This window comes from Bombus pyrosoma, linkage group LG1 (genome assembly GCF_014825855.1).
Source record: "Bombus pyrosoma isolate SC7728 linkage group LG1, ASM1482585v1, whole genome shotgun sequence".
In the NCBI taxonomy this organism is placed as follows: Eukaryota; Metazoa; Arthropoda; class Insecta; order Hymenoptera; family Apidae; genus Bombus; species Bombus pyrosoma.
This window is the reverse complement of record NC_057770.1, coordinates 14,025,661-14,053,208: the sequence shown is the minus strand read 5'-3', so window position 1 is coordinate 14,053,208 and position 27,548 is coordinate 14,025,661. Positions and strand designations below refer to the sequence as shown.

Here is a 27,548-nt window from a genome sequence, read left to right as displayed (position 1 = left end):
ATACTTATCTTCTATATGTATATATTACAATATGGGCCATTTGATAAATAGAAACGCTTTATATTCGTTATAATTTCGATAAAACAATCTGTTATCAATGTGTGAAACAATTTTTAGCATTACAATTCTCTCTAATAACTTGTTCGATATTACTAATTCATTATTATAACAAATCATACTGCGAAAGCAGACAACGGTGTTATAGACGGGTAAAACGTTGCTATAGATGGCGGTTGCATACTGTATTCTTGAATTACTGTATCGTTAGCTTTCTATATTCGTTCGAAAAATTTGTGACAGTAAAGTGTGTTGTCGACGCCCAGTTACTCGTGAGTGTTTCGGTTAAATTTTGTGTATTTCCTTTCTTAATGCGATTTGCATTTTGCTATGGGTTAAATAGTGAAAAATGTCACTGCATATATTTGAGCATATATTCGAATGATAATTTTTTAAAGTAGAAGTCGATAGATTTGACAAAATACCAAAAATGGCGATCTGAAAAAACAATTATTTCATACAACATCTACGTATAATTGGATCGACTCGTTGAGAATTGGCAAACGTGCACCTTTCCGTCATCCCTGCATAATATTTCTTTCTATTCGCTTGACGGAAACGAATATCTTTGAAGTAACGTTTGGAACGTTCAACATATATTTCCTTTTACCTAGTAAAGTATACAATAGAACGTTAGGGGACATAATTGGACGTGACGGGATGTAATGAAACGTGACGAAAACCGACGGAATTGAGTAGGACTGGACTAGACCAGACATTGCAAAACCGAATGAGACGAAACTTTATGTTACTTTCGATGATAACCTCGTGTAAGAGAACTCGGTATATGTAAACGTATACGTTACCACTAATAACGTTTACACGTTTCTTTTGTATATAGAGATATCCCAGGGAAAGAGGAAAAATGCAGACAATTAAATGCGTTGTAGTTGGGGATGGTGCAGTAGGTAAAACTTGTCTGTTGATTTCATACACCACGAATAAGTTTCCATCCGAATATGTCCCAACAGTGTTTGATAATTATGCTGTGACTGTTATGATTGGCGGTGAACCATATACCTTAGGATTGTTCGATACAGCAGGTAATTATTAGTTTGCTCTATATATATTAAAATATATTTGTTTTTCTTTCATCTGTTTTGTTAACTATATGTGAGATAATTTATCGATTCTCAATCTTTGATTTAAAGGTCAGGAGGATTATGATCGGCTACGTCCCTTAAGTTATCCTCAAACTGATGTGTTTCTTGTTTGTTTTTCGGTTGTGTCACCATCGTCATTTGAAAACGTTAAAGAAAAGGTATATATGTGGATTTCATACTTATAGTATCGTTAATTGCATTTAGAAAAGCGTTTTCCCAGCTCAGTTAGAATTCTTGTATCAGTGGGTTCCAGAAATTACTCATCATTGTCAAAAGACTCCATTCTTACTGGTGGGTACTCAGATTGATTTACGAGACGATGCAGCGACTATAGAAAAACTTGCAAAAAATAAACAAAAGCCTATATCTGCGGAACAAGGTGAGAAACTTGCCAAAGAACTCAAAGCAGTAAAGTATGTGGAATGCAGTGCTCTTACACAGGTATGATTTTGTTTATAGTATATTTTCCCTTATAATTTATGACGTTTCCTCGATTCTTAACATATCGTTTCCTTGAATGTTTAGAAAGGTTTGAAAAATGTGTTCGACGAAGCTATTCTAGCAGCGTTAGAGCCTCCGGAACCAGTTAGAAGAAGACGATGTATCGTTTTGTAGAGAGCAACTAACATCGTTTTTAAAACCTATTAGCACTGTTCGGACGATGACTGCTGTATGAGTTTGTCATACAGTGCATACGAGAATACTTTCGACTAATGATAGTTCGTCTGATTATCTGTGCGATCTATCTTTCGTTTTCAAATCATTCGACGTACGCTCGATTCGAAGAAAAAATTCGATCCAGAAAAGGTGAAGACAAGCATTTTATGTATAAGAAATATCCATACATATACATGTATATTATGTGCGTACATGTGCATGTGTGTATGTGTATACACACACATATATATATGCATTCATGCATACATATACACTGAGTGCGTGTGCACAGACACACACACACACAGAGGCAGACACACCCATACCAATATTTATCCTTTCGTCGACTGGTTCATCGAAAAAAGATATTCTACGGTTGGTTTTTGCTTCAACCAATTCGAAGCAGCGAGCGAACATCGATGCTTCTTGGCAATCGCGTGGAAGGAACAATGTAATTATTGACAACTGTGAACATCTGCACGAATTTCGTATAAAAAATACTTGTAAAACATTCTTCTATTTAATATGTAAGACGTTTTTATTGATAACTTAGTAGTGTGAATTTTTTAATAAATCAGTTTAAAAAAAGATTATGATTGAAACATACGAGTACATCTTTTATAGTTTTTTGTTTACCTTTACGTCATTTTTACGTTCTTTAATGATTTAACTATTTTTTTTTTAACAATAGCGCTGGGATGCCTCCTTTTATCTCAGTTTTCGATACTTTCAAAATGATAAAACCTTTGACCTGTGGTTAAAGCTTTATTTACATACATTTTTTCACGATGATATATCATGGAATAATTAAGTAGTAAGTAAGAATAATTAAGTAAACTATATTACATGTAAAACCTGTTTCTAAGCTTGGCCATTTACCATAAAAGTTTGGTATCTAACTTTGGGTTAAAATTGATTACATTCGAATTCGAATGTTATCTTATTTTCTATTCTATCATGATTACTTAATCTCTATTAGGTCGCTATGATGTTGACTGCGTTATGCTGTCATCATACGTGTATTTTGATATACGCATACTAACATTTGTTGTCGACAAAAGGTTTATCATACGTTTTATGAAATAAGATGCATTTCTTTGTTTCTGTTACCATTTAAAAAATCAATGCATTACGCTCACGGAAAGGGTATCACAAAAGGTGCGGCATGCCTGCTATGTGTAGTCGTGTAGCGTACTTATGATTGGCTTGAGTTTCAGAAAAAGAAAGAAAGAGAGCAAAGTAATATTTTACGCAGAACGTGTTCATATGATTATTACTTACTTTTGGTCATTTTTTTGAACACTATTATTTTTTATTATGGTACAAACAATACGAAGTACAGAAATCTCTACTAATAAAGTGTAATCTATGATTTCAAAGTTATTTTCGTTGTATCACTTTTGACAGTGATAAATTCTTCTCGTGGATTAGTCTTTCTTTCGCAAATATAAAACGGATCAAAACACTAGATCGAAAGAAACGGAGTAACGAATACGGTACGAACGTAATTTATGAAAACCGATGTTTAACAATAGAAAGTCAAATGCATTCGATCACTTATCAATTTCATCATCGTTTTTACTGTTATGTTTTTATTTTTATCAGTCTAAAATACCGATATGTATTTAAAAGAAATAATGATGAAACAACGTAGCACGTTAAATATCAAGTTAGCTCAAGTGTACTAGCTGTGGCGTTTCTACTTGCATGGTTCGCACCTTTTCTTCTTTATTGTAAAATTTCTAATTAATTTATCAATTCCACCGCAAAAATTGAATTCAATTTGTTGAAAATAATTAGCGTCAGCTATACTTACATGTAGTATACATTATAGACGCCGTAAACGTCTTTCCCTTTGGTTTATGTTTATCGATATCCCTGTAAGTATTTCGCCGTGACTAGAATCGATTACAACGTACGTATAATCCTGCCTCGTGAGAAGCGATAAAACATAATTTATCTTTCGGAATTACAGAGGCCCTGAGTTGATCTTTTTGTTTCTTGTTCCTGCTATAGGTCGCATTAGATTCGATTTCGATTCAGTTGCATATGTGGCGAGTAAGGGCAGTTCGTCTTCACTTGCGTACCTTATCGTCCTACGTGAATATTTTTGATAATAGATGCATAATAAGTCGGTCAAAAATTATTCAAAAGAGATGAACACCTATGTTTTGGTATTGAAACGCGTATTTCAAACACGAATTTGAAAATTCGTTCATCATTTTGGGAAAAATCTCGCGAAAATATTCACAAAGATGTGGCTGTGTATTAAATATAACGATTGGTTTATGTCCTGCTGCTGCGTGTGCGTGTAGAATATTCAGACACGTGCAGACTTTTCACAGTAGATAGATTTAAACATTCATGGCATAGTATATTGAATTTTGCGCATGTGTTGGTAGAGCCTGGACACCATTTGAATTATGCGCAACATAAGAATTTGTTGTAAGCAGAATTCCAGATTGCGTAACGTCGTGGGATGGTGCGCTGGCTGCTCCTTCGGGAACTCCGCGTTCCATTGTTGTGTAGTTGCCAATTATCTGCTGTTGGTGTAATTTTGAAGGCGAACAAGGGATTTGTAAGGAAGATGACGAAGAACAAGACGACGAAGAGGAGGATGAAGAGGAAGAGAAGGAACAAGATGAAGAGGAGGAGGAGGAGGAAGAGGAGGACGAAGCAGAAGAAGACGAGGCCGATGCCGGGGACGATGAAGACGATGACGACGACAACAACGAGGAGGACAAGGCGCAGGAAGTCGAGGATGAGAAAACGGTAAGTGTGGACGGTGTTGAAGTTACAACATTGTTAGAAATGGACTGAATAGTTCCTGCGCGACATACGGCGTCGAAGTTGGCACTGCTACAATTTAGAGTATCGGAAATGTGATTCGGAAGAGTAAAATTCGAGGTCTGCAGAGGTGTTACAGGTGTAACAGTTGGTAGAGAAGAGGATGACGAGCACGAAGACGGTTGTGGCAATGAAGGAGAGAATGAGGTAGAATTAGAAGGTATGGAGATAGAAGCGGATGAGGACAAAATTGTTTGAGCCGATTGAAGATCGGATGAAGGTGTGAGAACTGTATGTCCCAAATGCAATTGGTAGAATCGATAAGATCCTTCGGTGGTTGCTATTCCGCTACCATTGAACGCAGCGCATCTCGATGGCGCTATTACAGTATAAGAGGACGAGGAGGAAGATGCTGCGGATGAGGCGGATATAGTGGATGGTAAACAATAAAAAGTAGGTTGATGATTGTGTCGATGATAGGGATGATGCTGATGTTGTGCGTGATGATGAATTTGTAATGAATGATTCGCTGTATGAGGAACCGAGGAAAAAGTGACACCGGAAATTCGAAAGTCATCTGGTTGCTGATGATGATGCAAATGAAGGTGCAAGGTTTGTTGGGTAGGCTGTAACGCGATTGGATTAGTGGACGAGATTGATGTGAACCGAGAATCAAAAAGAGGAGAGGAACCAGGAGGTATAGGATGACTAACCGAACCGGAGGAAAGTGGCGAAGCTTGATCAAGGTTTTGAGTAAGATTCGATATCGGCGATACCGAACGATTCCCTAAATGGAAATATCTAAATTGTTGTGGCGCTGGCGGTGGTTGCGGTTGCGTTTGTATTTGCGTTTGCAATCGATGATCGTTTTTATTAGTTCGAGGATACGGATACCTCTCGATGTGATTCGCGTAACTAGGAGAAGGATGCGATGGCAAGATTCGTTGGATATTCTGGTAAGTTGGATCGGATAATCCGTTGTACGGAACGAAATACATGGTACGGTAACACTTGCCATTAGCAGGAAGTCCGGCATATACGCTGGTAGGCACTATGTTACATCGATAATTGGTAGGAGTCGTTGCAATAGGTTCCCTTCGTCGAGTTTTTATGGAAGGACCGCCGCTCGTACAACTTCTACCAATACCAACGGGAGCGGTGTTGTTTATATCAGTCTGTTCGGCTCCGATTGCGATACCTCGCGTACTGTGCATATTCGCAACATTTAATTGTTCTTGAAAATACTGTTGATCGTTGTTCCTTGGATCTTGGTAAAAACGAAAGGTACTATCGTTTGTCGGTAATCGAGAATGTTGTCGCGTGAACAGATCGTCCGTGTAGGGCTCACGTTCTAACGAATTTTGGCCAGTCACGTTGGTATTCTCTACAATAGTCTGATAGATATCGTCAATTTGCTTCTGCATCGTATTTATTCTGTTAATCGTGTTCGCGTCTTGTTCGTCAGCAATCAAAGTACTAACGAACGAGTTCGGTGTAGAAACATCGATCATTTCATCATACAACGCAATCCGACTATCAACTTTAACGCAATTGTTTTCGTAATACGTCGGTAACGAGGGATGAAAATTCGTTTTGAGAATATTTGTGTTATCATTTTCCAGAATTGTCCGTTGATGAAACGAAACATTTTCATCCATGTTATCTTGCTGTTGTCGTTTAATACCGGTTACAGATGGTCTACGATTAAATCCGTAATCGTTTAATTCGTCATCGTCGTTGTCAATATTACCAATGTCTTTATTTCCACTATCATTATTGCCGTTACCGCTGTTGTTGTTGCTGTTATTATTGTTGTTATTGTAACAGCGACTAACTATGCGTTCTATTTCACTACTGCTACCGCCACCACCACCACCACCACTACCACCACCACCACCACCGCTGCTACCACTATTACCACCAGCACTACCATCACTACCACTATTACCACCAACACCACCACCACGTTCATGATTGACATTCTCATTGGATGGAAAACAAAGTTGGTGTCGATTATCATTTCCCTCGTTCTTTCCATCGACGATTCTATCAATTTTATCCTCAACGTTGTAACTATTGTTAGTATTAGTGACATTCATTGTCGGCTGATATTGATTTTCGACTTCGTTGTAACGTCGCTTTATTCTTTCGGTTCTGAATTTGTCTTGTTCTACAAATGCTAGCAATTCATCGGTTGTACTATCTCCTATATCGGGTCTGTTGTTGACACTCGTTGGTGTGCCTTTGGTAACGTCTGGTGGACCTACGTAATTTCGACCATCTTCACACAGCGCCGCTTCGATATCTTCTAAACTGTAAGGCGAAAATGCGTTGTAGCCTACAGTCGAAGCACGATTTTCGTTCACCATTATTCTAGAATTATACCGATAATAATCTTCTTGAGTATCCGTATTATTAACAGTTACACAGGACAATGGCGCCAGACTAGCTAGGAATTGTCTACGGCCATCGGAATTATTCGCTTTTAAGGAGTTTTTCGATTGCTGACCGTCTTTGACGCTATTGTTTTTTCCGTTGCTTCCAAGACCAAGATCTGGCAAGTTAGAATGAATGCTTTTTTTGTGTACAAACAAATCGGTCAATTTCTTATACGTCGACTGAGTATGTATGCCATCGGCAGTTGCAGTACTGGTAGTGGAAGGATTTTGCTTATAATAATTGGAGCCTGTAACCATTGTGGTCATAGTTGTGGTCGCCATTGCCGTGGTTATCACTGACGACAAGCTCGACGACGTAAGTATCGTCGTTGCCATTGCCGTAGTTGTTATTGTAGCGGCAGTGTTGGTGGTGATGGTCGTCGTGAGTGCTGCATCGGAAAATGCTGTAAATTTTGTAGCGACGTGTAGTGTTGTTGGTAACTCTGCTGCTATCGATGACATATCGGCATCGTGTCTCGATGACGGATCATGTATTGGTAATTCGGTATCGATTTCCGTACTTGTGAACAAATCTGTAACACCCTTGGTTGAATTTTCACAAACATCGTCTTCCTCTTGGTCCACGCAAGTAAGTTGACGTATTCGTTCCTCTAGCGACAAGTTTTTCGGAGGAAGAACTTTCTTTCGAGAACTCGTGCGATATTTATCGAGAAGACTTCTTCGAAGAGTATTCCTCTCGATCGTTCTCTTAATTGGATTCATTGAGTCGTTATTAAGAGAGCCGGTCTGATTTTCGCCAATTTTTGATCTCTTTGCGACATCGAGAAAACGTAAGTTTTCCGTGGTAACGAGAAATGTCGGGCTATCCTGTGGCTCGTCAAGAGTATGCGCCGAAGAAATCAATTTACCAAGAGGAGCCGGAGGCGGCGAAACGAATCTCGGGTTAGGAAATAACTGTCTAACCGCAGAATTTGGTTTAAGACTGTTGCCCGTTAAAGAAGAACTACCTAGTTTAAATATAAGGGAGAGCTCTTTTATATCCGATGGTGTTTGGTTTACGGCAAGTCGATTTTCGTTGTCCTGTTCTTCCGTATCGCTTATTTTGTTAGGCAAATCTGGCTGCGTATCATGATCATCGTTAGCATTGCGACAACAAACTTCTTCGTTACGTACGATACATTCGATCGAATCGTTCTCATCGGTTGTAGTATTCGTCGCCCGATTAACTGCTATTTCTGTGTCATGGGAAGCAACGTTCTTTTCAGAAACGTTCTTTTGGCTGGTTTTCTTTCCATGTTGCAGGTCGATATCTTCTTCCTCGCTAATTTCGCGTACAATACGTCTTTCGGTGACAGTTGTCATAGTTATGGTTTCCACGAGATACCGATGGCGAGATTCTAGAAAGGAAAAATGCTTTCGCGAATGTTTGCCATCAGAAAACGTTAATCATAATGCATATTTGCATTGAAAAATTAAGAAACATATAAATATACCACTAGTAGCTGCTTTTGGTAGATTCTCGTCCGTTTTCTGTACATGTCCGTTATTACTATCCATTACCTCGTGGTTGCATCGGGATTCTCCTTCGACCTCTGCACCTGTAAAAATACGATACGCCATCTTATTGGTTACTTCGATGTTCAATGACCGTCGGAACGTAGCCAAGCGTACAATTGACACGAATATCAACAAGTACGTGACAGATTTTATAGTATGTCGACGAGCAGTTTTAGTTAAGAATGTACACATTCTTTTTTCCCCGCATAGCACGAAAATGCCGGAATCACGGTACACTGTACTTCCGGCCGCTGCTGACAACCCGTACAATCAACGTTCACGAACATGAATAAGTGCGCAATTATTATTTACGTATTCGTTCCGTAAACGATTTTCTCCTCTTTCCTTTCTTTTTTTCCTCCTCTTTTCCTCTTTTCATTGGAAAGAACTTTGCTATTATATGTATGGAATTTGTTCGATACGGTTTTGTCATTCAACAAAAAAGTAAGAAACGTTAAGTACAAAATTTGCATTACACGAAACTGTGAAATTTCACATAGTGGGTCTATCGAAATAAAATAATCTATATAGGAAAAAGTAAAGAAAGTTATTCCTTACTCGAATTAGGAGGTATGTATTATTCATTACAATACATTTTGCATTATGGAGAAAAATGGTGTGAGAACGCGTGTGAATATCATACAAGAATATAACACCTAGCTCCTTTATGTTGGTTTATATTAATATTTATATTTCCTTTTGATTCAAGCTTGGTTGGGTATTATTGGGAAGTAAAAGAGGAAAGTTCGGTTCTTAATATATATATGTATATAATATATAAATGTACATATATTATATACACATATATATTCATAAAGAGTATGGCAAAAATAACAAGGAATGCCAGAAAATAGCTTTGTTAAGAAAATTAAACTTTAATATTCAAATCTATTAAAGAAAGAAGAATATTCATTAAGTTTAACCATATTACTCAGAAAATGAAGTTTATACCTTATTAAGACATCATAAAAAAGAATGACTAATGAAATATTAATTATTTTACGGTAATTGCAATTTTGTTTTAATTTGAGCATTTAATAATGAAACAAATTAAGAAATTTCTACTTCTACTATCACTAAAAATAAAAGAAAACACCTATTTCACAAATACTCACTTTTTTCTCAAGTATTTGTTGTGTATGACGCAACATGTCATAAAACGGATAGGAAAATTTTGTGTTTTGTCTCAATACATGTGAACATTCCCTGTTATTAATCAAACTATCAAATCTTTAACGCTATCTTATGGAGACATTTTGATTGTTATAATCATTGCGACTTGATACTTTTACAGTCTCAGTTTTCACAAGAAAAGAAAAAGAGAAAATATGTTATAAAATGAAAAATCACGAGAAACGGACGTTTCTCGTTGTTGTTTTCCCTTTACCTCTCACATTAGGATGGAACTCACCTGCCGTTCGTTGACAGTGAAGATAATTTAATGATGATCGTAAGCAACATTCTGCTACGTTAGACAGTTCTCCATTAGAATAAACATCTTTGTAACCTTCAGGTGGACTTAATGTTTCTTGTTGATGATCTTGACTTGCAAGTAACGGTGGCGATGATCTTTCTATCAATGGTTGCGATGGTGCTGGCGGTGGTGGTGGTGGTGGAGGTGGTGGTGGCGGCGGCGGTGGTAGTGGCGGCGGAGGAGGTGGTGACGGTGAAGACAACGTAGACGATGCGATCGTCAATGGCGGCGAAACAAATTCAGTCAGAATTCGTCTGTAACTCTCGACATTCTTTGCTCCATTGACTTTTTCGCGACTTTTGCTTTTGTCTCGTAGATCTGCTGAGTTTCTTACTTCTCTCACTACCTCTTCCCCTACATTCGATCTTCTCTCTTCCGTTTCCGCTATGGTCTTTGGCACTTGGATTCCTTTTTGTACTACATGCTCCTTTCTTCTTATTATGTCATCTTTAATTGCCTCCTCTACCATTAATTCCTCCTCTTCCTCTTCCTCTCCTTCTTCGATTTCTTCTTCATCTCCTTCCACTTCTATTTCATATTCTTCATCATCTTCATCTTCTACATGTAACTCGACACACTCGAATCCTTCGCGAGTACAATTTTCTTCTCTGAACGTGTTTTCGTGTATCATTTCTCCATCTCTCTCTATATCATGGTATCGATTGTTATCCGAAACACCGAAATGGAGATTCAACTCGGCTCGACATTCTTTACAGTTTCCCAAACGCATCAATTCATGTTCCTGACAACAACAATCACAGTCTTCTTCATAATCGGCACAACATTCTTCTTTTATCAATATTATATAATCAGCTGCAAAAAACTCGTTCAATTTTTCGTTGATTACAACCCGATTTTTCTGCGATCTTGTTTTAGATTGACCAGGTTTTTTTAACAAGGACTTGAGAATTTTCGCAGGCTGCTCTGCCGGAAGTTTGCTTCCGTGCTCCTTCATTATTGGGGCTTCTTTCTTCCCCCTCTGTGCTCACTATATATCTCTTTCCAATGTCTATGCCCGCGCAGTATTCCTTTCTCTATCTGTCGTCCACAGGTGTGCGTTACAACGTTATATTTCTCCTTTTTCCATCAATAATTACTATGTTGCGCGTCCTGGACGCAACAGTATTACTTTTGTCTTCTCAAATTAAATTCCAATTGCAGTTTCAGCTCCAGACTCCTGATGTATTTCGATATAATATTATGCATAATCGATTATCCGATACGATTGATAACCCGGTCCTATTAATTAATTAAGTATCATCGAGCAACCACGCCATACTCTTCTAAAGACGACTATTGTACCGTTTCTGTAAATTTGTTAATTCGACGACGCGTTAAGCGATAAACAATACCAGTCGGTTAATTGCACATAACCGACTCGTCACGATTCGTAATTGTGATACAGGCGAATATTGATTGAATTTTATTTAACATTGTAAACGGAAAGGAAATAAAAAGAAGAGTGAGAAGTGAAAATTACTCGTAAAATTGAAATCGATGCTCTCTATCCGTTTAAACCGTTGTTTTCCTGGTGTCTTGTCCCATCAATCGAAAATTATTCGACGTACTACGAATTATGTAATAGGAAAAGCTGAATCGGTAGCAATGAAAAAGCGAACGAACGAATGAACAAACATGCGAACGAGCGCGTGTGATTAGAATCATTCGATATCCCCTTTATTCCATAGCAGCGACAAGCAGCAAAAACCTTTCTGCGTGCAGCTCGGAGTTTTCATGCCTTGGTATTTCACTCGTTCGTGGGAACGATTAGTTCAAGCATTATCACCGGTCATTATTATGTTATATATATATTTATATTACATATATATAAATATTATTATTTCATTATTATATGTTACACTAAGACACCGGTATTGACACTCGTCGACGACGACGATGGTCGTGTTAACCGTACTGTCGTCGTCACTGTCGATGTTTTCGTCACGATCCTCGTTAGCGTTGCGTCGTTGCTTTCGTCATTGGCACCGTTTTCTTTTCCGAACGTTCAGTATTTCATTCGTTGTGCGCAAGCGAATGCTCGTTTCAGGTAACACTCGACCGTTTATCGATCTTGGACGGCGAACGTGGGCGCACTTCTAAACGATACAACGCACCACCGCCATAGTTCTCGTTGTAACTCGTACTTTCACCGTATATACGCGCACATACTTGCATATTTGTACATACGTACTATTTAATATTCAGCAATGCAACACAACCGAGGTATTACAGTCGAACAAATGAATTTCACGGCTGGTTAACGATCATTTCACTTCGTTTACCTATTGATGAAGTATTAAAGTGAAATTATATTACTGTACAAAATTGGTGAAACGTTTATATAATCAAGGTTATCTATCGAAGACTCGGTAAAGCTCCTGATATTTACGACGCGGCAACGACAACTCAGCGCAGCGCAACAATTCGAATCGTATACACCATAGCTACTCGTTCGAAACGAACGCCGATGCTAGCTGTCATCGGACCGTTTCGACCTCGAGAGGACACCACCTCACAACCGTTGCCTAGAGTAGATCATTAACGCGCACGATAACCGCGCATTGCGTCATAATATGTTTGAATTTGTTCCGCGCAATAGCAAACAGTAAACGAAGGATCGGTTGCGATAGAAAATGGGGATTTAGTATTATATTATTATTAATAGATATTAACAACTCTTCGCTTACCATCTTTCTCATAACGCGCGAGATAACATTAGGTACACGTAATATGAAACAAAGCGATCCTAACCCAAACCTACATTAATTATAACTTTGCAATGGTCTGAGCAAGATGTTTTAATTTTTTCGTTCCATTAATTTTATGTCTTTAACTTGCGATTTTCATTAATTTATTTATATTTATTCATTCATTTATTTCGTTATCCATTTTATTATTTCTCAATTGTTTATCTTATTTTATTTTGTCATTTACTTATTTTTTATTTATTTCTTCCGAGTATCTTTATATTATTTCTGCGAATTTTATAGTTATTCGCGTGGACTTGTATATTTTATGACAAAATATTTCTAAGATACTTTATAATATTTTCAAGTGATGATCGTGTATTGCCATGTAGTTAAAAATGCTAAAAAAAACTAGCGCGCGAATTTACAATAAAAAGATTCACAGAGATTTCGCAGTCGAATGCTTTGACCGCTTCATTCTTTATTTTCTGTAACAATCGTTTACTGTGTGTATAATAAAAACAGTATAATACTTACAGAAGAATATAATAAACTAAATGCGATCAAAAATTTAACACGAAGTACAGTTCTAACAACTAGACTAAAGGCTCTAACTCGAAACGCGGGTAGTTTTGAGGATGACAATATACTGTACACTGTACAGTTATTCTCATTAATATTCGGATACTCTTTACAATAGAATAACTTTTTTCAAATTGGAACAAACTTTTTTCAGTAGTTGGAAGAATTAGTTTACTAGGATTGGTACCTTTTCATCGTCATAAATCTACAAAACGTCGATATGCCTAATATTTAATTTTAATATTTTAATATTTTAAATTTTCATTACAGAGTCAGATAAGAATATATAAGAAGTGACTTTCACTATCTTTTCATAATTCTGATCAATTGCATCTTTAAAAAGCTTTTTTCATACATTATCTCGTAAACTAACTCTTCTAACTTCTTAAAAAAAAAAACTTACATCGCATGGTAGAATTTAAAAAAAAGTTGTGTTCTTTTTCAAGGAGTGTCGGAATATTAACGAGACTGACTGTAAATTTTTTATATTTATTACGCTTATTGTTAAGCAGATAGATTATGGTAAAGTTTTTTGCTTCAAATTATAATGTTTACGGAATATGTAGCGTGGCACTGGATAGTTAATCTCTAATTGTTCCTGTGGTGTATGTTGTGTATCGTATTACTCGTGTTTATAGTATAAGGTATCTCAAATACTACCTTATGATATAATGAATTATAATACAGTGTAATACAATATAATCATAATGTGATATGGTATAATGTAGAGTAGTATAATAATAATTAAAATAGAGTATAATATAATAATTAAAATATCACAAATACAATCTGTTTCTATTGTTCAGGTTACGTCCAACTGTTATATTTCCAACTCCTAAACTGGCGTTGAAGAGTTACTTATGCCATCGACAACGTACAGAATAGACGTGATATATGATATTCAATGCTTTTACGAGTTCAACGTTTTGAGAGTCATCTGACCTGCCCGTACCATTTTTGTATCGCATGCGATATTATCGATTCGTTATAGTAGTGGCGCCACAGACGGGATATAGAATAGACGTAATCACAGACAACGTATAGAATAAATGAGTATACAGCATAGATCTTGCATCTTATAGACTTCGTGCCCCATTTTCTGAAATATTGATCGTATAAAAAATTAGTGTTTCTTACGCCCCCTAGGATTTACAGTTTGGTGTGTAGAAATTATATTCAATTCAACTAATAAAATTGGTAAAGTTACAGACAAGTGTCCTAAAGTCATCACGAGTTCTGTTGTATCCGTATTCTGTTGAAATCTGTTGTATTTTTACCACATCTGATAGATTACACATAGTTACACGCTTTAATAATCCACTAAATAACACGTACTTTCCCAGAAAATGGAAAAAAGGTAAACATCACATCCCATCACAAAAAAAGATAAAGACGACTCCTTACCCTCAAACCTACGACCTATAAGTCCTTTACTCAACATAAGCAAATTATTCGAAATAGTCATAAACAACCCCCTAGTCTCCTTTTGCACAAAAAATCACGTAATTCCAGAAAATCAATTCGGCTTCCGACACAAACATTCCACACTCCACGCAATAAATAAATTAACGTCGAACATCTGTTGGACTCTCAACGCAAAGCAATGAGTAGCCGACTGCTTAATAGACCTCGTAAAAGCATTCGACACAATATGGATCTCAGGCCTTATATACAAAATAATTAAGAACAACTTTCCGAAATATCTAATCAAAATAGTCTGGAACATGATAACTAATAAATCCTTTGTAATGACCGATGGATCGCACACATCAAGCAAATAATTTTTTATAGAAAACGACTTACAACAAGGAACAGTAAACTCTACGCTGCTTTTCAATATTTACAATAACGACTTACTGAATCTCTTCAATCTTAATACATCCAACCATAAACGCTCTATAGCTTTCGCCGATGACTTACTCATCTATGTAACAGGTCGCAAAACCAAAATAATAAGAACGCAGCTCCAAGAATTCTTAGAAAAAATCAACGATTACTACCATATATGGAAATTAAAAATAAATGCGAGTAAATGCGAAACCATACTGTTTAGACCCAAATTCAGTGAATTCGACTCAGTAGAAAAAGAACATTATAAAAAATTTCAATTAAGAGAAAAAACAAATGAAAAGGAACTCGTACCCCACAAAAATTGTGTAAAAATTAAGCGTAAATATAGATGACAAATTAATCTTCAAACAGCACATCGAAATTCAACTTGCTAAAGCAAGTAAAGCGTTCTGGAAAGCAAGAAGATTATTCTACTCCAAACATCTGAACAGCAGTGTAAAAATCCTCTGTTACCAAACACTAATTAGACCGATCATAACTTATGGTTGTCCACTCTGGTATAACATACCAGCGTCGTTAATGAAAAAAATCTGGGTATTTGAAAGAAAATGCATCAGGGCTTGTCTGAGTACATACAGATTCAAACATAGTGACTTCAAAAAATACGTTAAAGACAAAAAGAATCTACGATTTAGCTACCATACAACGCATCGATTGTCACATCCTAAAACTGACAAGAAATCACTTCACTCAAGCTGCAACGATAAAAGAAAATAGCTTAATTTTCAGTTGTCTATTTCCAAACGAACTATACCATAATAATACACTCAAAGCAGGTCATATTCTCCCAGAAGTGTTCTTATATCTAGATGAAAAAATTACCTCCAAGATCAAAACAATATACCCATAATTTGCCACATAAAAAGAAAAATAGGAATTAAAACAATACTTTACGAAGAAAATTTAAATGGACAGACCATAGATACTAGGTGGAGATACAATATGGCTCTCCCGCAGAAAGACACAAAAAGCAAACACAGAAAAAACATAAAAAAGTATTGGTGGATATCAAAATCATAAAAAAAAGAGAGAGAGAGAACCGCAAAACGTCAGTAGCGTTCAATCTTTCTCCTTGTAAAATAAGTGTAAGTATTGTAAATATTGTAAATAAATCTAAATGACATCCCCCTTACCCTCCCCACCCCCTACTCCACCGTCCCCTCAGCCCCTTAGCCCCAAAGGAACCAAAAGTAGGCTACCAATCTGTCCTCTTTTGCGACAAAGTTTTCAGGACAGAAAAAAGAAGAAATGACAATATCGTATAAAAGTACCGTTTTTGAGCGGCTTAAATTAAATTACAAACTGTAATGTTAAAAATGTAAACTCAATACAAAATATGGTATGGCTACATCGTACCGTCGCGTAACGGTACTTTTGCCAAAACCACTTTCAAACAGAGATTCATTGTTTATTGTGAATACACATATGTAATTTATATTTTTCTCGGACAATAAACATTATATATACATATATATACATGGTTACACGTTAAACGAGAAACGATATATGTAATACGCATGTATTACATTTCGTTTTAGGATATTTAACAATTTGATGACAGCAGTTAAATTTTCATATGACATAAGTTCAATTATACATCAACTAAAAATGAATTTATCAACTTATATTTTCTGCTACAACATAACAACGAAAGTTTTATCAATTTCTAAGATCTTTTTTATACTTTATTTAAACACAATCTTGCCAAAACTACCTTTATTTATCCATATAATCATAATAGTTGTGTATGTAATATAAACCATAAAGCATCAATAATTTTATGAAGATTTGATGAAAAGAAAAAGTTCAAATATACGGTGTGGAACACGTAATTAGAACCACTTAGATTACTGCATAAATAACGACTTTAATGAAAAATGTTTCTGATAAAAATTGAATGGTTTCAAGGAGAACATAATTTGACATGATTAGTTTTTAGTAATTAGTTAGAAGTTCGTCTTCATCACCAATTTCGATGATTTCTGAATATGTCATCAAGGACAATTTTTCAAAACAACAATTTTTTCCTTTAGATGCGTGTAAACGCCGCTCGGTCCTAGATATTTCTGACATATTTGTAAAAAAGAACTGTCCTTATTAGACATTGAAACCCGCTCATATATGTGTATCTATGTGATGATGTGTGACACAGTCGCAAATATAGCCGACACGTTCACTACTTTGTCTGCCACTTGGTGATCTGTTTACACCCATCAGCCATCGATCTGCTTATTTTTATACCATAGTTTGCGAATCTGAATAAATAGCTACGAAAACCTTATTCACAACATACGCGAGGCTGTAAGAATATTATACTTCAATATAAATCTAGCTGTGGCAAAACAGATTTGATTCTTTGCTTGTCTGCATCTCTGAATTTGTCAATTATTCTCTATCTGTATTAAAGTTATAAAACGGTTAAGAAATGTAATCATAATGAAATTGTATGAATTCTAAATGTATGTAATAATTACGACCGACTGGTACACTTTTTAATTCAACAAAAAATAATTCACAACACGTAAGAGTTGCCGACACGTAAGGATTGAAAAATCTAACCCAATTTTAAATCCAACATATTGATGTATTCACTTTTAATTGAATTATAGCGGACATTTCTTGCAACCTCACATATATAATTGCGTAGGGGACCTTTAAGTTCGCTCAACCGTCGTTAGTATGCAGAAGATAAGCTGCCGGCGACCGGTAACCAATACTAACATATAACTATAACGGTACCGGCAGTTTTTTCACGAATATCTCGAGAACCAAGCGAGTTCACTCATTCTATGTATATGAAAAAGTTACCCAAAATATGAACTTCTATACATATCCAAAAATCATCGAAATCAGAAGGTAAGCAAAATAAAAATAATAAAAACATATTTCATTTCTAATGACCTTCTGAACTATTTTGTGAAAAAAATTATCACTTACAACTTCCCCGATTGTGGGTGTTTTGGGAACTAATTCGATTGAGCTAATGAGTGGGAGAGGGAGGAAGGGAGGGCGGGAGGGAGAGGGAGGGAGAGAGAGAGAGAGAGAAGGAGAGAAAGAGAGAGAATCCCCTGAATCGGTCCGAAACTACCGAGCTATCCGAAAACTGGTCAAAATATCATGCATTTTGTGCATACATGTATATGCCGAGCATTTCTATACATTGTATATTCCATTCTTCGCTATCTACATTGCATTTTGATTATCAACATGTAACTTTATCACCAGTTTGGCTTCATCAACTATATATTTTATATGTAGTAGCTCCATGCGGCAGTCTGCTATAACTATAAACTTGGCCTCCGTACTAGACAACACTACTACCGACTGCTTCCTCGAGTATCGACTTATGAGTCCCCCACAGAATTTTATTACATATCCGGACGTACGTTTCCTCGTCTCCGAATCCCCTGTATAATTTACAGCACAGGAAGCCATAAATATATAAGTAATATATATCTTTTTCTTTGTACCCTGCGAACACCGAAACATTCTTTTAGAATTCTTTATGTCTCCATTCAGTGATTTCTCCGTACTTCTACTATTGAGATCTATGGCATAATTCATATCGTATCGTATTTTGTTGATCAAATATACGAGACTCCCTATTGCTTCTAGAAAATTGAATAATCCTATCTTATTGTTAGGTATAATGATTCATTCACCTGCATCGGCGTAGTCGCTAGTTTTGCATTTTGCATTCCGTAAGTTTCAATACCTTCTCCGCGTAGTTCTTTTATAAGTCTTATTTCTTTTCCCTGTTTTCTGGATCTCCATACTCAGAAAGCTGGTTGGTTTTTCAATATTCATCTCAAACTCATGAGTCAATTTTTTCCATAATACTTTAATTTCTCTTAAATTTTCTTCCACTACAACTCTGTTATCTATATAAATAGCCAGGATTAAAGTATGTCACGAAGTGTTTAAAACAGCAAACGAAAACATTAAAATTTATAACTTTATAATAAGTTCATTTGCAGAATAGCAAGGAGCAAGGAGGTAATAATTACACATTTAATCGAATGTTGAATGACAATTGAAACTCTTTATTGATTTCCATGGTGCTTTTACACATATGGTTTATCAGGCAACTGGTATGTTTGGGAATTAATCGATTGGAGTGGGGCAGTTACTATGCTAGTCATGAATATGGGAATCTTACAACTGAATTTAAAATCATGTGGTCTGAACTGATTTGTAAATCATGGTTGCTGCGCTTAATAAAAAGGTTGTTCCTTTGCCAAAGGTGACGAGCGTATCTCTGGGAATATTTTCTCGGGGTTATTAATACTTATATCTATTATTCTGTTGTACCAGTAGGAATCGATTGATTTGTTAAATTTTTTGACTATTTTTGGGAGGATATGTAGGCAATGATTACAGATCTGTAAAAGGTGACTAGAATGATTCTGATCCTTTGATATATGATCCTTACGAATATGTTTTTATTTTAGAAATTACATATTTATCTATAGAATTATATGCTCCATTAATAATTTTTGGGATAGAAATTTCAATAACATCACGGATGTGTTTATTGATTTCTCCTAGGTATGAGTCAATTTCGGGAACCGATAATTTATGGTTATTTAGTGTTAAATAGGGGAAATTTCATGAAAGATGTTCTCGATATAGTTACAAGCCACATTTACTAAAATCATAGTGAATTGATTTATTAAGAAGAATAAGTCCTATAAGAACTTGGCTAGTATCTTTGATTGAAATGAAAAATAACAATATTTTACTCTCATATCAACTATCATTAAATCTATAACAGAGTTAGATTTTTGGTAAGAAGGTTGAGATCAATTATAAAATTGGATTCTATATTGAATTTATCTATCCAAAATCCATCTATATAGGGTCTTTTCCACGGTTGTTATTAATATTGTTGACCCGGGTATACGTTTAGCATTATGGTCTCCCGCAAATAAATAGAAAGCATTAAGGCTACCATACTCAGATTATATTTGCAAAATCATGTTTACACGATAGCAACTGTCAAAGTGTTAAAATCTGATAAGTTTAATTTTGAAAATAAAATATCCAGCTGTTCATTGAATTTTGCTTTAAAGATGCATATATGGATATAATAAAGAAATTACTATCTATCTTTCTGTGCTTTAATTTTAATTATTATGAATTTGATATGACTGCTATATGGAATTACTGGTACAATATGTATATTGGAAATTGATTTATGGATCAGTATACCCGTTTCACCACTGAGCTTTGTGCCAGATCTACACTCTCTTATGAATTTATGATTCTGAAAATACATTTTTTGACAATTTCTCAAAATTGGTGTCTCCGATAAAAGAACTACATCACAGGAACTACTTCTTAAGTGAAAACATTACTTATAAATCATATCTTTTGTTATTTGATATCGACGACTTTACATTTATCTGTATTATTTTAGTTATATTATTTAATCGTAATGAATTACTTATAATTCTGTAATAGTAATGTGTCATTATGAGAGTAAAGAACCTGAGATGAATCATCTTCGAATATTTCCTTGACCTAACACATAGTAGACCTTCCTTAAACATTAGGGTAAAATAGAACGTTTAAACTTACATACATAAATATACACGTATATAATATGTATATATGTGTTTATAAGAAGTGTTCAAAGACGGGGCACTTGCGAGAAGCTCTTGCATGAAATCATACCGATGGTCCTCTGGTGGACGAGTAGGAAGTAAAGTTCAAAATGAAACACCGATCAATGAATGGCGACAGTGTGCATGCCTGATTAGACAAAAACTGGAGGAGCTTCTATGCAGCGTACTGTTTCTATTCTTATATCGCATTTACTTACTTCATAACATATGACTCGTGTACTTTATCTTTATATGTATCTTTATGAATAAAATCGTTGAAACCAACTTTACACAATTATACTAACAGCAAATTCACGCGATAACGTAACAGATGAAACCATAACCATGGCTTATACAAAAATATCTAAAGTTAAAGAAGATGATGTGCTTGAATGTTTCCTTTATCCAAAAATTTGTTACACAAAACCTTCAATAACTATAACAGAGGAAATTCTCTTACAAGAAATTACAAAATTCAATGAAGTAATTGCACCGTATATTGAAGGTTATATTTGGCATAACGATAATTTAATTTTTCATCCTAGAACAAAAGAAGCATTATTATTGGAAAAGCTTATTGAAAATTCTACAACTGTAGGAGGTAAAACGTTTTAATAACTTATTTAAAATATATGATTATTATAATAAATGTGCATGATTATAATAAATGTATATCATTATTTTTCATTCCTGCAGAATGTAATATATTGCCGCACATTTATATACGCTTACGTTTTGATGAAGATATAAGTGATGAATGGTTTGTGGTCTTTCTGATATTTAAACTTACCCAGGCTTTTAATGGATTAATTGCTAAAGTTATAGATTCTGACGGTGAATTTCTTTTAATTGAAGCTGCAAATGTTTTGCCCCCATGGGCTAATCCTGAAACATGTGAAAACCATGTATTTGTATATAATGGTGAATTGCACATTATTCGCGAAAAACATAAAACATGGTTGGATTTGTTAAATAATCTTTGGGAGAAACCATATTTTTACAGAGCTTCGGAGAAAGTACAAGATGTCTTAAAAAGACGAATTAATATTTATCCTAGTGAGATTGAAAAAAGACATCACAAGGCTCGGGTCTTTTTACCTGAGAAAGCAGTTTCAATACTTCGACAAGAACCAAGACTGATTGCATTAATTATTCGAACAATTTGCCACTCTGATCCACTTGAAAGAAAAGTAAAAGTTTAACATTATATAAACTTGTGTACAACTATAATTTGGCTTATTTCATAAATTTTTATGTATTGTAGGTTTGTCGTGCTATGAAATATTTTCCTCCTGAACAACGTATTATGGTTAATGTAAAAATGACTAAATGTTTGTATGCAATGGCAAATCATTGTCGATATACAGGAGACCCGAGGACAGGCTGGAATATACCCCCAATAACTTATTCAAAGTATAATGCTCATGTACTTGGAATTAAAATAGCATGTGGTTTAGAAATGTTAATTGCTCGTGCAAATGAAGAACTTAGAAGGAGAGAAAAAAGATCAGTTAATAATTCTGAGAAATTAAAAGCAAATGAAGATGTTTTAAATACATATTTAAGCCGTTTAGAAGTTAATGGCTATTTTAAAAATCTTTTAAAAGGTAGCGAAGAATATGAAAAACTTTTGAATGCAGCAAAAGATTATTACTTCAAATACTTTAATCTATATAATTCTATTACCGACATTAATAAAAGTGATGCTGAAAAGGTTTTAGAAGCATGGGAAAACATACAGTCCAATGATGTTGAATTACATGGTAATTTTTTGAAATTAATATTTCATTTATTACTCAGTATTTAATTATTACTTCATATTATACTTAATACATAGCACAAGATGAAGCTGCATTAAGTCCTGCAGATAGTGATAGTTGGTTAAATGTAGATCCAATACAGTTAGAAACATTTTTGAACGAAAAATGGGGAAATACTAAAAGCAAGAAACATAAACAAGAATCATTAAGTCTTAAAGAAAAAGTGCAGATGTTCTTAAATCAAAATAGTGATATTGATGGTGTACAATTTTTAGAGTATGTTACACTTGTTAAAATTTTAATAATATTACAAAGTGTGTATGTGTAATCTATATATTTCTTTGTTTTCAGAGATCTTTCAACAGAAGTTGATGTAATGTATGATCCAGAGGACAATGGAAAAGTTGAATTCGATGCAGACATATTTGATAGTACATTACGAGGAATATTAGATTTAGCTGTTCCAGGAAATGAAGGAGAATTTGAAGGAAGTTCAGAGGGATCCTTGGGTGAAGATGATGAAGATAAAAGAAATGAAATGGACAAATATATGCGATTGTTAAATTCAGAAATACAGTCTCAAATAGAAAAAGATGAAGACTCTGAGACAAATAAAAGCTCTGATGTTATAGAAGATAATTTATTAAAAAGTATTACAGAAGAAGCAGGTGGTTCAGGTCCAGCTGGAAATATAATAGGTAGACCTGCTCGACAACTTCTGCATTTACAATTACAATCACCCACTACAGTACCTCCTGATTTACAAAGTTAATAATTTTATCTAGGTATTAATATTTACTTAAACATGTTAATGATTGTTAATAGATTGAAATTCTTGCTAGCCATTTTATGCAAAATATGTATTTATTATTTTGAAAGCAGATGAAATTTAAGATCAATAGCACGTTTATCGTTGACAACAAGAAAGTAACTTTATACATAGATGTAGTGTTACAAACTCACAATTTTTTTAATATTTTTTCAACTGTTATAAAATATTTATATTTTATACTTGATTTTTCGTTTTTTTCAGTCTTTATTATGCAAAAGTATGTTTAATTACAATATTAAATGAAATACATGAATGTATATATCTATGTGTGTACATGTATATACATATTAAAATATCATTATACTTTACTCTAAAATATTCCGAAGCCTGCCAGTTATAACAAAGGTCATTAATTATTTAAATGATGGATTTAACCACTTTGGAATTTTACTTCCTTTTTCAATTACGGATTCATTATTTGTTGGTGTATTAAATGTCAATCTACTATTTGTATCATTATTTATATTCTCATCTTTATTTAGCATTGATTTCCTAAAAAAATAATATAGTACATTAAACAGTACTTATACATGTAGAATTATGACAAGGAGTCAGTACTTATAAACGTCACTTACCTAACATTAGCTACTTGCAGTTCAACTTTCTTAGGATCTGTAAACTTTTCTTTTACATCCAATTTAAGAGCTGATGATCCAGAATAATAAACAATAGCACAAGGAACTAAATTTTCATTAACTAAGCGAGAATTAGGGTTCAAACTACGTTTCGGTGGCGTAGTAACTATTCAATAAGAAAAATATGTATTACTAACTATAATAAACATATACTTTCGGGATGTATAATATGTTACATAATGTAAATCTATAATAAGATTATTGTACTTATTAGCTAATTATATTACAAGATGAATTTAAAAATTACTGTGAACTAAGTTCTTCTGAATTCATAAACAAAATTTTTTTGTAAAATGTTACGTTGTCTAAGGCTTTTCTAAAAATTTTTTCTTTTTTAATTTTTATATAACAAAAAATATATAAAAATATTGTAATAAAAGGATATATTTATATGCTTTTGAAATATTGCTTTTACTTACAAATTATGAAGTCACTATTTGCATCAATCAAATAGCATTTTATAAAATCTTTGATTGCTTGAACAGTTTCCATTGGTTGAAATAAACCCTGCAGAACAAATTGATCTGGAAATTGTATACGGATAATTGTATAATGATATTTATTTAATTGATTTAATATTCGCTTTTCTTGATTGGATTGTCGTTGAATATTTGTTAGGAGAGGTGCTTCTTCTAATTCTTCTCTATAACGTTTAGCATCTCTTAATAATATTTTTGCATCATCAACTGTTAGATCATAAAAATCATCTGGTAATTCATCTCTAAATTTTCGTTGAATTGTAGTTTGATCGAATACCAAAGCATTTCTTTCACCTAACTGCAATAAGAAAAGAGAGAGAGAGAAAGGTTGTATGTTTAACACAATAAGTACTCGAATTTTAATATACATAAATCTTACGAATTCTATATTATTCAAATCATCTGTTTCATGTTTGTTGCATGGCTGCAATAAAATTTGGTTTTCAGTATAGTTATCTGTACTAGTGGATGGTATTATATTATTTTCATATTCTCTTTTCAATATTTTTCTCTCTTCATTCTGAGAACATGTTTTTAATTCTCTTAATTTCTGTGTTTGCTTTCCTGTAGAAATCATACATTCTGATGTTTCATTAGTATCTGTAATTAATGAATATTCATTTCCAGAACCTCTTTTATGTATATTGAAGTTTTCAGCAATCTCAACTGTTTTTGATGTTGTCAAAGCAATATTACCTATGCCTTGAGGTCGTTTTTGTATTAATCGTAATACAGCTTTACCATTGACGAGTCCTAATGACTTCAGAGTAGTATTTTTTAAAGCTTCTAATCCAGAAATCTGTAAAAATCATAGCATAATATAAAACGGATTTTATACATCTTAAATTTTATCTCAATTTCATAATTACATAAAACTTCTTAATAGACTCTGATATTCTACAATATTTTCTGTAATATTATTACACATTTAATATTATAGAGCATAAACAGTAAAGTAAAATGCTATGCATTACATATTAAAAAATTTATATAAATGTACAATTTATTTAATTTTGTTTTTCATGATGTATACAAAAAGTGAATGAATCCACACAGGTTTTAATAAAATATATATTTAGTAGTAGATCAGATTTTTTAATTAAGTAATAGAAAAAATACCAATTTTATGTAAAACTACCATTTTAAGCAACGAATTCAATAAATTCTAAATCTATGTCTGAGTCCTTACAGCACAACAAACTACTTCAGAAGAGTTGATATATGTACATGAATTGCTTATTTAAATAATTGTAAATACAATAACAAAGTTCACTAACATTAAAATCAATGTGCTTCTTAATATGTAAAGATCATTGTAACATAAAAATAAATTTAAATAAACAATATATTTATATATATATAGAAATATTTCTAATTACTGTTTAACATAAAATTTATTATTAAAATAATAATATTAACAATAAAATGATATACTCATACCTCACGATGCATGTAAATCAAAATAATTTTTTCCAAATCTTCATTAAAATTTACATGTTTTAAAATTTCAGCTAATGTTACATTAGGTGTAAATTCACTCATTAATCTTTCCCCATTTTCTAACTGTATACCTATTGTGACATTGGAAATGGAACGTATTTTTGTACAAGGTACCATTTCTAATTGTGCATTATTTGCTAATCCGGCAAATCGTAATATAGCATTAGGGTCTAATACATGATTAAAATGTCTGTAAAAATGAAATATATTCAATTAAAGTATATGTTTTTATAACATATAATGACTTCTTTTTATGATAAGACCTACTTAAGGTCATAAGAATCTACATTGTATCCATGCTTTTGACACACCTCTTCCAGTATCTATGAGAAAAATATTTTACTTAACATTAACATAACGAAATATTTATCAAAATAATTTTTTAATATTTTTACTGCTTACTTGTAGTATTGTCGTATTTGGAGTTACTCCAATATTTTGTCGACGACCGTTTGGCACAAGTACTATGACGTTTTTATTTGTAGCCATAATTGTTAATTGTTTGTGATAACCGCTTTAATCATACATTTATAATAAACATTTAAAATACAACATAAGGCATCAAAGCAGATCACATTACATGTAACTAACAACACAATAAGACAGAAGAATTCAAATACTCTTTATATCTATACCTAAAAAGAATGTTGAATGCTATAGATGTTCCTTAATGTTTTATATTTAAATACTAAAAATGACAAGTTAAATGGTGTAACAATATATTTGCATATCTTTTTATAAAAAAAGCCAAGCATCGAATATTTTACTATGTAAAAATATTTTTTATAGAAACTTGCATAAATTATATAACATCTTATAGTTAGTTATTCATTTCTCTTTTAAAAATCTATGATATACAAATTTGCACAGCCTAACCGACGATCACGATGTATACAACCGTGATAAAGCAGAGTATAAACCTTTACTTTTGGTGAGGGAAGGAGAGGGATCATCTCCAGGAAGCGGGGAAGATGGTCATGTGGTAATTTAATGGTGGTCGTATTAGTTATTGGTTCGAACATAAATGCGTAAAATTTCCAGAAATTCAAAATTCACATCTCACTTCAATTTGTTTGCAATTATAAATGGTTAAAAGTTAAAATCTATGGGTATGAAAAATTTAATCATAAAATGTTAATTTAATTATCTAAATATTGATAATTCATTTTTTAATAAATTGTGCAATTGCTAATATCTTCTTCATAGTAAGAGTAGAATGCATTATCAATAATTTTCATAACAAAATTTCTTCAAACCTTAAATAACTAGTTTATTAAATATAGTTCACATACTTGCTGAATTATCGATACTTCCTTTGGCAATATGACAATCTTATTTTAATATATCTATGATATTGATAGAAATGATTATCGAGAGGATTTTGTTACAATACGTGACATAAAATTATTGCCGTTCTCTATTGCAATTTAGTGATTTTCAATGCGTAAGATCTAAAAATGCAAGTTTTGGTTTTAGGAATCCAGCAGTTTAAATCTTATGCGTATGTAGTGATTTATGTTCTGTTTATGTTTATGTTCTCTTTTGTTGTCAAGAGATGGCGTTTACAGGGGCTAGGTGACTC

The 27,548-nt window shown here is 33.7% G+C and overlaps 4 protein-coding genes across 12 annotated transcripts; 2 read left to right on the top strand and 2 right to left on the bottom strand.

The window, feature by feature from the left end:
- The first annotated feature begins 176 nt into the window (after positions 1 to 176).
- LOC122570837 (cdc42 homolog) lies at positions 177 to 2,423 on the top strand. 4 transcript variants are annotated; one of them, XM_043733722.1, is made up of 5 exons: positions 177 to 329; positions 899 to 1,100; positions 1,209 to 1,318; positions 1,404 to 1,601; positions 1,686 to 2,423. In XM_043733722.1, exons 2-5 carry the CDS (start codon positions 923 to 925, stop codon positions 1,773 to 1,775), a joined length of 576 nt encoding a protein of 191 aa, XP_043589657.1. In that variant the 5' UTR covers positions 177 to 329; positions 899 to 922; the 3' UTR covers positions 1,776 to 2,423. The 4 variants fall into 4 exon arrangements, with proteins under 4 accessions (XP_043589657.1, XP_043589663.1, XP_043589680.1 ...); XM_043733728.1 differs by lacking the exon at positions 177 to 329 and adding an exon at positions 336 to 630; XM_043733745.1 differs by lacking the exon at positions 177 to 329 and adding an exon at positions 336 to 670.
- A 146-nt stretch (positions 2,424 to 2,569) lies between these two features.
- On the bottom strand, positions 2,570 to 12,794 carry LOC122570809 (probable serine/threonine-protein kinase DDB_G0282963). Of its 2 annotated transcripts, none has more exons than XM_043733665.1 (3): positions 9,972 to 12,794; positions 8,497 to 8,601; positions 2,570 to 8,400 (listed from the first exon to the last, which is right to left on the bottom strand). In XM_043733665.1, exons 1-3 carry the CDS (start codon positions 10,987 to 10,989, stop codon positions 4,172 to 4,174), a joined length of 5,352 nt encoding a protein of 1,783 aa, XP_043589600.1. In that variant the 5' UTR covers positions 10,990 to 12,794; the 3' UTR covers positions 2,570 to 4,171. The 2 variants fall into 2 exon arrangements, with proteins under 2 accessions (XP_043589600.1, XP_043589609.1); XM_043733674.1 differs by having other exon boundaries at positions 2,570 to 8,416; positions 9,972 to 10,107.
- Positions 12,795 to 20,898: 8,104 nt separating this feature from the next.
- Positions 20,899 to 23,307, top strand: LOC122577662 (protein ecdysoneless homolog). Its single transcript, XM_043749151.1, has 5 exons — positions 20,899 to 21,361; positions 21,457 to 21,950; positions 22,025 to 22,523; positions 22,598 to 22,796; positions 22,872 to 23,307. The coding sequence occupies exons 1-5, from the start codon at positions 21,106 to 21,108 to the stop codon at positions 23,290 to 23,292; spliced, it is 1,869 nt and encodes a 622-aa protein (XP_043605086.1). The 5' UTR covers positions 20,899 to 21,105; the 3' UTR covers positions 23,293 to 23,307.
- Positions 23,308 to 23,365: 58 nt separating this feature from the next.
- On the bottom strand, positions 23,366 to 26,982 carry LOC122577722 (tether containing UBX domain for GLUT4). 5 transcript variants are annotated; one of them, XM_043749365.1, is made up of 8 exons: positions 26,602 to 26,982; positions 26,369 to 26,480; positions 26,234 to 26,289; positions 25,907 to 26,156; positions 24,846 to 25,265; positions 24,407 to 24,764; positions 23,928 to 24,093; positions 23,366 to 23,844 (listed from the first exon to the last, which is right to left on the bottom strand). In XM_043749365.1, the coding sequence occupies exons 2-8, from the start codon at positions 26,453 to 26,455 to the stop codon at positions 23,706 to 23,708; spliced, it is 1,476 nt and encodes a 491-aa protein (XP_043605300.1). In that variant the 5' UTR covers positions 26,456 to 26,480; positions 26,602 to 26,982; the 3' UTR covers positions 23,366 to 23,705. The 5 variants fall into 5 exon arrangements, with proteins under 5 accessions (XP_043605300.1, XP_043605392.1, XP_043605214.1 ...); XM_043749457.1 differs by having other exon boundaries at positions 24,846 to 25,066; positions 25,163 to 25,265; positions 26,369 to 26,951; XM_043749279.1 differs by having other exon boundaries at positions 26,369 to 26,980.
- Between the last annotated feature and the right edge of the window lie 566 nt (positions 26,983 to 27,548).

Bases quoted from the DNA above. Each gene is read 5' to 3' on its own strand.
- LOC122577722 (XM_043749365.1), bottom strand. From the start codon at position 26,455: ATGGCTACAAATAAAAACGTCATAGTACTTGTGCCAAACGGTCGTCGA. The intron at 26,290-26,368 runs GTAAGCAGTAAA...TTTTTCTCATAG, and splicing joins CAAATACGACAATACTACAA to ATACTGGAAGAGGTGTGTCA. The intron at 23,845-23,927 runs GTAAGTGACGTT...TTATTTTTTTAG, and splicing joins CTGCAAGTAGCTAATGTTAG to GAAATCAATGCTAAATAAAG.
- LOC122570809 (XM_043733665.1), bottom strand. From the start codon at position 10,989: ATGAAGGAGCACGGAAGCAAACTTCCGGCAGAGCAGCCTGCGAAAATT. The intron at 8,602-9,971 runs GTGAGTTCCATC...GTATTTTTACAG, and splicing joins TCACTGTCAACGAACGGCAG to GTGCAGAGGTCGAAGGAGAA. The intron at 8,401-8,496 runs GTATATTTATAT...TTTCCTTTCTAG, and splicing joins ACCAAAAGCAGCTACTAGTG to AATCTCGCCATCGGTATCTC.
- LOC122577662 (XM_043749151.1), top strand. From the start codon at position 21,106: ATGGCTTATACAAAAATATCTAAAGTTAAAGAAGATGATGTGCTTGAA. The intron at 21,951-22,024 runs GTAAAAGTTTAA...TATGTATTGTAG, and splicing joins CTGATCCACTTGAAAGAAAA to GTTTGTCGTGCTATGAAATA. The intron at 22,524-22,597 runs GTAATTTTTTGA...CTTAATACATAG, and splicing joins CAATGATGTTGAATTACATG to CACAAGATGAAGCTGCATTA.
- LOC122570837 (XM_043733722.1), top strand. From the start codon at position 923: ATGCAGACAATTAAATGCGTTGTAGTTGGGGATGGTGCAGTAGGTAAA. The intron at 1,319-1,403 runs GTATATATGTGG...TTCTTGTATCAG, and splicing joins TTGAAAACGTTAAAGAAAAG to TGGGTTCCAGAAATTACTCA. The intron at 1,602-1,685 runs GTATGATTTTGT...TTGAATGTTTAG, and splicing joins AATGCAGTGCTCTTACACAG to AAAGGTTTGAAAAATGTGTT.